Source organism: Orycteropus afer, unplaced genomic scaffold, assembly GCF_000298275.1.
Source record: "Orycteropus afer afer isolate SDZICR_OR568_19922 unplaced genomic scaffold, OryAfe1.0 scaffold00156, whole genome shotgun sequence".
Classification (NCBI taxonomy): domain Eukaryota; kingdom Metazoa; phylum Chordata; class Mammalia; order Tubulidentata; family Orycteropodidae; genus Orycteropus; species Orycteropus afer.
This window is the reverse complement of record NW_006921743.1, coordinates 787,108-799,559: the sequence shown is the minus strand read 5'-3', so window position 1 is coordinate 799,559 and position 12,452 is coordinate 787,108. Positions and strand designations below refer to the sequence as shown.

At 41.2% G+C, this 12,452-nt stretch overlaps 1 protein-coding gene across 1 annotated transcript in view; it reads left to right on the top strand.

The window, feature by feature from the left end:
* UHRF2 (ubiquitin like with PHD and ring finger domains 2) overlaps positions 1 to 12,452 on the top strand; it is a 196,825-nt gene that overhangs the window by 150,377 nt on the left and 33,996 nt on the right. The window contains exon 9 of the mRNA XM_007946320.2: positions 1,980 to 2,084. Within this exon, the coding sequence (XP_007944511.1) occupies positions 1,980 to 2,084 (105 nt within the window). The remainder of the gene's footprint in view (positions 1 to 1,979; positions 2,085 to 12,452) is intronic.

Below are 12,452 nucleotides of genomic sequence, written 5' to 3'. Positions count from 1 at the left end.
TAAGGTATTTGACTGCTAACCAGAAGGCTGGTGGTTCAAACCCACCAGCCACTCCTTGGAAGGAAGGTTGGGCAATCTACTTCTGTAGTGATACTGCCTTAGAAACCCAAGGAAGGGTCGCTATGAGTTGGGTCCCATTCGATGGCACATAAAAACAACAACAATGAAAGGGAAGCCTCAGTGTTCACTATGGAGACTTTTACTTATTTCCCTGTTTCTAGTTATGTAAGCCTTTCCAGAAGACAAATCTCCTTCAGGTGTAGGAGAGGAGCAGTCTCTGGGCTGCATGGACTTGGACTAGCCTGACAACTCCTTATATAAACTTGAGTCAGCCCTTTGTTCTTCCCTGTCTCCCATGGCTCTGTTTTCTGCTGAAGTACTTTTCTTTTTTCCCCTGTTCTGTTGCACTGATCGGCTTCTCATTGGCTTCTAAAGCATCCTCTTTCACTAACCCGCTGTGCAAGCTTAGATTCCAGCTTCCTTTTCTGTGCTAAGAATAATTGTATGGCATGCAGTTGAACTGCAAAACTTTTCTCATGGAGCTTGAATCACACAAAGAAGTGACATTTGTTTCAGTTAGGCATACTTGAATTTTGGGGGCGGGGGATGCGGTAGACCATTCAAACAGAGTAGTATGAGTAAAGTAAGAAAAGGTATAGCATATTTGTGTAACATTGAGCATTTTTGGCTCAAGTACATAAAGGTTCCATAAAGGAGAGACTGGAGATAAGGCCAGGAGAGTAAATCGGAGCCAGATTGAGATAGAGTATTGAGTAATGCTTAGTTTGGGCGTGATACTTTAGGACCATTGTATTTTAAGCAGTTAAAAATCCAAAACTGAATGTTCTTAAAAGGATCGTTCTGTTTGTGATGGGTAGAATGGATTTGTGGAGCTATGGTGGCCTGGTACCTAAGGCATTTGACTGCTAACCAGAAGGCTGGTGGTTCAAACCCACCAGCCTCTTCAGAAGGAAGATTGGGCAGTTAACTTCAGTACATCTCTACTGTGGTAGAGATACTGCCTCAGAAACCCAAGGAGGGGTTGTTGTGAGTCGAATCGACTCTGTGGCAGTGAGTTTAGAATGGATTTGAAGGTGCAGCTGAAGGCATTTAAGAAGGGTCTATGTTAAGTGCCCATAATTCACACTAAGAATATAGCAATGAAGGTAGAAAATGATGGATTTGAGAGATTTAAGAGGTGGAATCAACAATACTTAAGACTTAAATGGGTTTGGGAGAAAAAGAGTCTAAAATGATTCCTGCTTTTCTGACTTGGCCAACTGGGCAGGAAACAAAAAATGAGAAGAGACCTAGAACACTGACAATAAATTCTTTTTTAGCCGTGTTGAACAGAAATACCAGTAGATATAAAATGAGGATCATTTCATTGTTATTTTGGAACTCAGAAGTCTAAGCGCAAGCCGTTTTAGAGCCTTTGGCTCAGTAACTATGTTAGTTATCTAATGCTGCTATAAAGAAATGTAGGTAGCTTTAACAAACAGATGTATTTTCTCATAGTTTAGGAGACTAAAAGTCCAAATTCAGGGCACTAGCTCTAGAGGAAGCTTCCTCTCTCTGTCTGCTGTGGGGGAAGGTCCTTTGTTCCTTGGTGATCTTCACATGGTGTGGCATCTGTCTTCCCTCAGTGGTGCTCCCTTGTTTGATCTGTTCCTTTTACGTTTAAAAAGAGAGTGACTGATACGGTTTCATTACCATAACAAAAACATTCCAAATGGGATTATAACCACAGGTGTGGTGATCAGGATTTACAACCTATATTTTAAGGGAACAGGATTTGATCCATAACAGTCCCTATGAGATATACTTTGGGAGAAGTAAGTGAGAGCAAAAGATGGAACTCTGGTGAGATTCAGTGCTTGGTTGGGGATTGTTTGTATCCAATAATGTATATGACTCTACTTTTAAATGTAACTTTCTTATTCAGTGGTATTGTGCAGCTCTTTTTGCTTCTTTTCTAGGTGAGCGAAGCAGGTGTCCATAGGCCCCATGTTGGTGGAATTCATGGTCGAAGTAATGATGGGGCTTACTCTCTTGTCCTGGCTGGTGGATTTGCGGATGAAGTAGTAAGTCATAATACAGCCTTGTTCTTTAAAACCTTGGTCGTTCAGGAAAATATGGAAGCTTTGTATAGGGATATATCAAATCCTATTTGTTCCAGATGGCTGGCAGTTCAAACCCATCAGCCACTCCTCGGAAGGAAGATGGGGCAATCTACTTCTGTAGTGATACTGCCTCGGAAACCCAAGGAGGGGTCGCTATGAGTTGGGTCCGACTTGACGGCACATAACAACAATAACAATTTCTTCCTAGTGTAATTTTTATGTTCAAGTGGTCAGTTCTATACAAATTATAAAGTAAATCACTTGACAGTCTTTAATCTTTATATGTACTAATTTTGTTTATATATATATTTAACTAATGATTAACAGTGAAAATACATTTCCCATAAAGTGCGTTTGTTTTTTTGGTTTACATGTTAATTCTTACAGCTATATGTGAATCTACAATTATCTCAAAACAAGAAAGTTTAATTAAAAAAGCAGTGCCATTGGGTTGATTCTGACTCAGCAACTCCTGTTGTGTTTCTGAGGCAGTAAATATTTATGGCAGTAGAATGCCCAGTCTTCCTTCCACGGAGTGGCTGGTGGGTTTGAACTGCCAGTCTTTTGGTAGCTAGTCAAATGCGTTAGGCGCTACACCACCAGAGCACCTTGAAGTAACATATAGAGATCCCATGAACCCTTTACCTGGTTTCCCTCATTGGTAATATCTTGCAAAACTGTAGTCACAACCAGGGTATTGATATGGATACACTCAAGATAACTGCACATTTCCATCACACAAGGATCCCTCATCTTGCCCTTTAAGAACTCCTACACCTACTTTCCTTTTACCTTTCCCTCCTCCTTAACCCTGACAACCACTAATTTGTTCTCAGTTTCTATAATTTCATCATTTCAAGAATTTTTATGAAGGGAATCATGTAGTATATAACTTCTGGCATTGACTTTTTTCACCACTGTTATAAATAAAGCTGCTATAAACATGTGCATACAAGTATTTGTGAAAATGTAAGTCTTCATTTCTCCAGAACAAGTGCCCAGAAGTGCAGTTGCTGGATCCTAACATAGAGTTGCATGTATAGTTTTTTAGGAAACTGGCAAATTGTTTCCAGAGTGGTGGTACTATCTCATATTGCACTAGCAATGTATGACAGATCCAGTTTCTCCACGTCCTCACCAGCAGTTGTTGTCACTGTTTACTATTCTAGCCATTCTGATCAATGTGTAATGTTATCTCATTGTGATTTTAAAATTTGCATTCCCCTAATGGTTAATGGAAAGGAGCCCTGCTGGCATAGTGGTTAAGTGCTTGGCTGCTAACCAAAAGGTTGATGGTTTATACTCACTAGCCAGTCCATGGCAGAAAGATGTGGCATTCTGCTTCCATTAAGATTGTTGTTGTTGTTGTTATGTGCCGTCGAGTCGTCCCCGACTCATAGCGACCCCTCCTTGGGTTTCCGAGGCAGTATCACTACGGAAGTAGGATTGCCCAACCTTCCTTCCGAGGAGTGGCTGGTGGGTTTGAACCGTCAGCCTTCTGGTTAGCAGTCAAGTGCTTTAGCCATTATGCTACCAGAGCTCCCATCTAGATTACGACCTGGTAAACCCTATGGGGCAGTTCTACTCTGTCCTACATGGTCTCTGAGAGTCAGAATTAACTTGATGGCAGTGGATTTGCTTGGTTATTTAATTTATTTTTTATTGTGATTTGGGTGAAAGTTTACAGAACAAATTCATTTTCCATTCAACAGTTCATACACATTTTGTTTCGTGACATTGACTACAATCCCCACAGTGTAATACCTCTCTTCCCACTTCCTCCCTATGGTTACCTTTTCCCTGTGTCCTTCTTTCCTATCCATTCCTGCCCTCTCAGCTGTCTCCCTGTGCAAGTACTGCTCTTCTGGTCTCCCACTATTGATCATTTTAAGGAGTGCACTTGCTGTTATAAATTTTCACCTTATATGCCTGGCTGTTGTTTGGCTGCAAGCCAGCCATGGGATTGAGTTCAGTTCCAGGCCCAAAGGGTGAGTAGGGACCATAGTCTCAAGGGTTTCACCAGTCTCTATCAGACCAGTAAGCTTGGTCTTTTTTATGATTTTGACTTTTGTTCCACCTTTTTCTCCTACTCAATCCAAAATCTCCTGTTTCAACCTCTTTCCTAGTAGTTTATGGTGGTAAGCACATCTAGTTCTTCTGATCTCAGGGTCATGTAGGCTGAGGTTCACATGGGCCTAGTGACTTATTCCCTCAGAGTATTTGGGTGTAGCTAAGAAGTTATCATTTTGCCCCATTAGCTTTATAATATATATGCACATTCTTATAGCACATATAAATACTATGTAGAAATATCTTCTGTTAAGCTTATACGTGGTCATGGGTATATTCCATTTTGCCCAGACATACCTCTGTCTTTGTTTGTAATGGCTAGTGATGTTGAGTATCATTCATGTGCTTTTTTTGCTATCTCTAGCCTCTTTGATCGAGCATATCTTCAAATGTTTTGCCTGTTTTCTAATTAGGTTGTGATTATTTTTTACTGCTTATTGGGTAGGTGATTTGGAAGTATTTTTTCTGCCTGTCGTTTATCTTTTCATCCTCTTCACAGGGTCTTGCACAAAGAAAAAGTTTTTAATTTTGATGAAGTCCATTTTCTTTTTTTTGCCCCCCCAAAAATTTATTAACATATCAATTTACTTTATAAAATTCTAAGCTTCTACATTAAAATATAATTTTGTAGGAATAAAAACAGAAGTACTTTATTTCCCAGTCTGGGTCTTTTTTTTTTAATAAAAGGTGGTTTTTTGTTTTGTTTTTTTTTTCATTGTGAGTTGGGTGAAAGTTCACAGAGCAAATTCATTTTCCATACAGAAGTTCATACACATTGTGTTTCATGACATTGACTGCAATCCCCACAGTGTAAGAGCTGTCTTCCCACTTCCTCCCTGTAGTTACCTCTTCCCTGTGTCCTTCTTAACTATGCATTCCTGCCCCCTGCCTATCTCCCTGTGCAAATACTCCTCTTCTGTTCTACCATGATTGATCGTTCTAAGGAGTGTATCTACCTAGTATAAATGTTCAACCTATATGCCTGTCTATTATTTGGCTGGAAGTCACAGGAGTGAGTTCTATTCCAGGGATGAAGGGTAACTAGGGGCCACAGTCTTGAGGGTTTCACCAGGCTCTGACAGGCCAGTAAACCTGGTCTTTTTTATGATTTTGAGTTTTGTTCCACATTGTTTCTCCCAGTCTATCCAGGATCTCTTGCACTGATCCTTTCCAAATGGTTGACAGTGGTAGCCAGGTACCATCTAGTTCTTCTGGTCTCATGGTCATACAGGCTGAGGTTCACATGGGCCACTAGTTCCTTGGAATAATTGTTTCCATGCATCTTTGGTTTTCTTCATTATTCTTTGCTCTGGTTGAAGAGAGACCAGTTGTTGTATCTAGATGGCTGCATAACAGCTTTTAAGACTACAGTTGCTACTCACCAAAGTAAGATGTAGAGCAATGTTTTGTGTAGTATGTTCTGCCAGTTGAGCTTTATATCCCCTGTGCTGATCTGGATCTTTTTAATAGCACAAATCTAGAAGTATGCTACACATTTGGTAGATGTTCCATGAAAGCATCTTCATTGTGTTCACTGCAGTGAGCTTGTGAAGAAGATTTAAGATCTTTCTATTTAAAGTGTGGTCCAGTGGCCAGCAACACAGACATACATGGGAGTAAATTACAGACCTGCCAGATTAGAATCTGCATGTTAATTGTGTCCCCATGTGATTCACGGTGGTCTCCAAGGTGCTGACTGACACCATGTACAGGCTTTTTTTTTAATAATCTGTGGATGTCCAGTGGCTGCAGCATCATTTGTTGAAAGGCCTATCATTCCTCTATTAAAATGCTTTCTCACCTTCATCAAAACTTAGTTGGCTTCCTAGATTAAAACTAATTTTGATAAAACTTATTTTGAATTTTACAGAACTGGAATTATGCCAGTTTTACAAAGAATGAAAAGTCATTAGACATAAGGTAGAAATGAGGGAAGTAGGTGGGAGTATAGATAGGTAAGTTTGGTCATGTGCTGATCAAAATGGTACAGTGGGCTGTGTCTTACTTATTTCGTGCTTCTATAACAGAAATACCACAAATGGATGGCTTAAACAAATAAATTTATTCTCTCAAAGTTTAGGAGGCTAGAAGTACAAACACATGGTGCTAGCTCTAGGGGACGGGAAGACTTTCTCTGTTAGTTTTAGGGGAAGGTCCTTGTTTCCTTTCAATATTTCTGGGCCCAGTATCCCTTGGAGATTGCCATGTGTCTTGCCATCAGTCTGCTCCTGGGTCTAGGAGGTTCTCAGTACAGGTCCAGACAATGTACTCTGTTCCTGGCTCTTCTTTCTTGGTGGTACAGAGGTCCTCTGCTTCTTTGCTCTTTTGTGTCTCCTTTTATCTCTTGTAAGATGAAAGTGATGGAGTCGCTCGCACCCCAAGGAAACTCCCCTTACATTTATTGAATCAGAGCTGTGATCTAAGTAAGTGTTTCGCATTCCCCACTAATCCCTTTACAAGTGATTGGCTGATCACGTCAGATTACATCATGGGAATGATTGTATCACTGCTATAACTGTCAGATTGCGTCATTACATAACTGCCAAACCACTGCATCATAGACAAGCTAAGTTGACACATATTTTGGGAGGACACAACTCAATCCATGACAGGCCTTTAGGGCTTAATTTTACTGTTGTATTATTGTCTGGAGTGGCAGGGGACCTCAGGAGCGGCAGGATATCCAGGTAAAAGGGCAGGAGGCAAGGCTAGGTCCCAAGCCCCCTAGGGCCAGGAAAGAGAGGGAGCAGGAGTGGCTGGGGACCTCAGGAGTGACAGAATATCCAGCTAAGGGGGTGGGAGGCAAGGCAGGCCCTAGCCCCTTAGAGCCAGGAAAGGGAAGGGGTGGCCAGGGACCACAAAGTAGCAGGTTCCAGGTAGGAACTAGGTAAGAGCAGGGCGTAGATGTTTCCAAGAGGTAAGGGAAACAAACTTGTCTGTCAGTTTGTCGTCCTGTGGGGCTTGTACATTACTGTGAGGCTTGAGGCTGTGCCACTGGTGTTTCAGACACCAGCAGAGTTGAACATGCTGCACAGGTTTCAACACAGCTTACAGATTGAGACAGACTAGGAAGAAGGAGGAGGCCATCCACTTTTCAAAAATTGGCCAGGGAAAACCTTATAAATAGCAGAGAAACACTGTCTAATACAATACTGGCAACTTTACGAATAGCTTGGAAACATTGTCCGACACAGTGATGGAAGACAAGCCCCTTGGGTCGGAAGTCACTCAGAATAGGAGCGGGAAAGAGCTGCCTTATCAGAGTAGAACCAACCTTAATGATATGCATAAAGTAAGTCTTTTAGGAACTCCATGTGCTGATGTGGCACAACTCAATTGAGAAACAGCTGCAAACAACCATTAATCATTGGAACATGGAATGTACAAAGTATGAATCTAGGAAAATTGGAAGCTGTCAAAAATGAAATGGAAAGCATAAAGAACTGATATCCTAGGCATTAGTGAGCTGAAATGAACGGGTTTTGGGCATTTTGAATCAGACAACCATATGATCTACTATGCCGGGAATGACAGTTTGAAGAGGAATGGCGTGGCATTCATCATCACAAAGGATGTTTCAAGATCTGTCCTGAAGTACAGTGCTATCAGTGATAGGATAATATCCATATGCCTACAAGGAAGATCCGTTAATATGACTATTATTCAAATTTATGCCCCAACCACCAAAGCCACAGATGAGGAAATTGAAGATTTTTATTAGCTTCTGCAGTTTGAAATTGACTGAACATGCAATCAGGATGTGTTAATTATCACTGGTGACTGGAATGCAAAAGTTGGAAACAAAGAAGAATCACCAGTAGTTGGAAAATTTGGCCTTGATGACAGAAATAACGCTGGAGATGACATGATAGAATTTTGCAAGACCAATGACTTATTCATTGCAAATACCTTTTATCAACAACACAAATAGTGGCTCTACACATGGACTTCACCAGATGGGGTACACAGTAGTCAGAATGACTACATCTATGGCAAAAGGAAATGGAAAAGCTCAATATCTTCAGCCAGAACAAGTCTAGGAGCTGACTGTGGAACAGACCATCAACTGCTCATATGCAAGTTCAACGTGAAGTACACAAGAGCCAAAATATGACCTTGAATATATCCCTTCTGAATTTAGAGATCATCTAAAGAATAGATTTGATGCATTGAACATTAATGACCGAAAACCAGAAGAATTGTGGGATGACATCAAGAGCATCATCCATGAAGAAAGCGAGAGGTCATTAAAAAGATGAGAAAGAAAGAAAAGACCAAAATGGATGTCAGAAGAGACTCTGAAACTTGCCCTTGAGTGAAGAGTAGCTAAAGCAAATGGAAGAAATGACAAGATAAAAGAGCTGAACAGAAGATTTCAAAGAGCAGCTTGAGCAGACAAAGCCAATTACTATAATGAAATGTGCAAAGACCTGGAGATAGAAAACCAAAAGGAAAGGACACACTTGGCATTTCTCAAGCTGAAAGTAATGAGGAAAAAAATTAAGCCTCAAGTTGCAATATTGAAATATTGTTTGGACAAAATATTGAATGATGCAGGAAGCATCAAAAGAAGATGGAAGGAACACACAGAGTCACTGTACCAAAAAGAACTGGTCGATCTTCATCCATTTCAGGAGGTGGCATATGTTCAAGAACCAGTGGTACTGAAGGAAGAAGTCGAAGCTGCACTGAAAGAATTGGTGAAGAACAAGGCTCCAGGAATTGACAGAAACATTGAGATGTTTCAACAAATGGATGCCCCGCTGAAGGTACTCACTCGGTTATGCCAAGAGATTTGGAAGACAGCTACGTGGCCAACTGACTAAAGAGATCCATATTTGTATCCATTCCAAAGTAAGGTGATCCCACAGAATGTGGAAGTTATTGAACAATATCATCAATATCACATGCAAGTAAAATCTTACTGAAGATAATTCAAACACGGTTCCAGCGGTATATTGACAGAGAACTTCCAAAAATACAAGCTGGATTCAGAAGAGGATGTGGAATGAGGGATATTATTGCTGATGTCAGATGGATCTTGGCTCAAAGCAAAGAATACCAGAAAGATGTTTACTTGTGTTTTATTGACTATGTAAAAGCATTTGTGTGGATCATAACAAATTGTGGATAACATTGAGAAGAATGGGAATTCTGAAACACCTAATTGTACTCATGAGGAATCTGTACATAGACCAGGAGGCTGTCATTCGAACAGAAAAAGGGAGCACTGCATGGTTTAAAATCAGGAAGGGAGTGTGTCAGGGTTGTATCCCTTCACCATATTTATTCAATCTGTATTCTGAGCATATGACCCAAGAAGCTGGACTCTGTGAAAAAGAACGTGACATCAGAATTGGAGGAAGAATCATTAACAACCTGCGATATGGTGACAATACAACATTGCTTACGGAAAGTGAGGATGACTTGAAGTACTTACTGAAGAAGATTGAAGAATACAGTCTGCAGTATAGATTACATCTCAATATAAAGAAAACAAAAATCCTCATAATGGGACCTATAAGCACCATCACAATAAATGGAGAAAAGATGGAAATTGTCAAAGACTTCACATTGCTTGGTTCTACAATTGATGCCAATGGAAGCAGCAGTCAGGACATCCAATGACGTATGTTGTTGTTGTTGTTGTTATATGCCGTCGAGCCAGACCTGACTCATAGTGACCCCTCCTTGGGTTTCCAAGGCAATATCACTATGGAAGTAGATTGCTCCATCTTCCTTCCTGAGGAGTGGCCAGTGGGTTTGAACCTCCAGCCTTCTGGTTAGCAGTCAAGTGTCTTAGGCACTATGCTACCAGAGCTGTTCCGACGACGTATACCACTGGGTAAATCAGTTGCAAAGGACCTCTTTCAAGGGCTGAAGAGCAGAGATGTCTCCTTGATGCCTAGGGTGCACCTGACACAAGCCATGGTATTTTCAGTCACCTCATATGCATGTGAGAGATGGACAGTGAATAAGGAAGACAGAAGAAGAATTGATGCTTTTGAGCTGTGGCGTTGGCAAAGAATGCTGAAAGTATCGTGGACTGCTAAAAGAACTAACAGGTCTGTCCTGGAGGAAGTGCAGCCAGGATGCTTCTTGGAGGCAAGAATGGCCAGACTTCATCTCACATACTTTGGTCATGTTGTCAGAAGGGACGGTCCCCTGGAGAAGTATGTCGTGCTTGGTAAGGTGGAGGGTTGACGAAAGAGGGAAAGGCCCTCAACGAGGTGGATTGATGCGGTGGCAGCAGCAGTGGTCTCAAGTATAGGAAGACTCATGGAGCTGGCTCAGGACCAGGCGGTGTTTTTTTCTGCTGTACATAAGGTCGCTATGAGTTGGAGATGACTCGACAGCACCTAACAACAACAACATTATTGTCCGTCTGTATATTTTAGGTTTTCATAATAAGTAGAAACAAAGCCATTTTCTGCTGAAAATTATTGAGGAAGCATGTTAAATGACATTAGTAGTCTTTACCATCAACATCAACTAAGTTCTATAGTAATAGCATTTCTCCTGGAAAAGTCTAAGGACAAAGGTTAAAAAAATGCATATATATACAGGCAGATACAGGTGTACACATACGAGAGAACAGATCAAAGTTTCTACATGTATGTGTAAATACACATATGTATAAAACCAAAAACCCACTGCCATCAACTAAATTATGACTCATAGTGACCTATAGGCCAGAGTAGAACTGCCCCATATACTTCCCATAGCTCTAAATCTGTATGGAAGCAGACTACCTCATCTTTTCCCCTACAGGGCAGCTGGTGGGTTCAAATTGCCAGCCTTTGGGTTAGCAGCTAAATGTGCTAACAACCACGCCACTAGAGTTCTTACATATTGGCAGGTACAAATATTCATTGATAACTGTTAGTTCTCTAGTGCTGGTAAAACAGATACCACCACAGGCACATGGGTTTAACAAACAGGACTGTGTGGGTGTGTGTAAGTTCAGTAGGCTAGAAGTCTCAATTCAGAGTGCTGGCTCTAGGGGCTGGGTGAAGGTCCCTTGACCTTGGGCTTCACCTCTGCCTCTTGTTCCAGCCCATTAGAAGTGGAGGATTCTCCTAATTCACATCACCTCCTGGCTGCTGAGACTCATGAACCCAAAGATCAGCAGGTAAAATGGCACATTTCCCAAGATAAAGCAGGCAACATGGTAAGCCTCTGGTTCAAGTCCAAGAACTGAAAATGAAGATTCCGCCAAATGCAGGATCCAAAATGTGCCTAAAAGCTAAGAGACCTTTCTCAAAATCTCTATATATCATCGACTCAAGCCACACCCAAAGGCAATTAATTAACTGCTCACAGAAGGTTCTACCAAGGAATTGCTTACACCACATCCAATTTCATTATTGGGAATAACTGCATCCAGCTGTCAAGCCACTCAGAACCATGGCCCAGCCAAGTTGATGCACAACCTTAATTTCCACAATGACACAAATTTAGATACTCCTCCAAAACCGAAAAACCAAACTCACTGCCATCGAGTCGATTTTGATTCGGTGACCCCACCCTTTGGGTTTCATAGGCAGTAAATCATTGAAATAGATTGCCCAGTCTTCCTTCCATGGAGTGGCTGGTGGGTTTGAACTGCCACCATTCTGATTAGCAGTCAAATGCCTTAGGCACTATGCCACCAAAGTTCCTTAGATATTCCTCAGACAGGATCAAACCCTTTGCGAAATCATTTTTTTTGGGTTTGAAGGCTTAGTTTTATGGGATAACTCAGTCAGTTGTCATAATAGTTCATATTCTTCATCCTCCACCACTTGTCTGTCAGTTTATAGTGCTGTGATGGCTTGTGTGTTGCTGTGAGGCTGGAGGCTCTGTCATCAGTATTTCAAATACCAGCAGGGTCACCCATGGTCACAGTTTTGGTGAAGCTTCTAGACTAAGACAGACTTGGAAGAAGGAAGGAGCCATCCATTTATCAAAGAATTGGCCTGTGAAACCCTTACGTAACAGTGAAACATTGTCTGTTACAATACTGGAAAACTTTATGAATAACCCTGAAACATTGTCTGATACAGTGAAAGATGATGAGCCCCTCATGTCGGAAGGCACTTAAAATATGACTAGGGAAGAGCTACCACCTCAGCGTAGACTCAACCTTCATGATCTGGATGGAATCAATCTTTTGGGACCTTAATTTGCTGATAGGGCACAACTCAAATGGGAAGAAACAGCTGCAGACATTTATTAATGATCGGAACATGGAATGTGTTGTTGTTGTTAGGTGCCGTC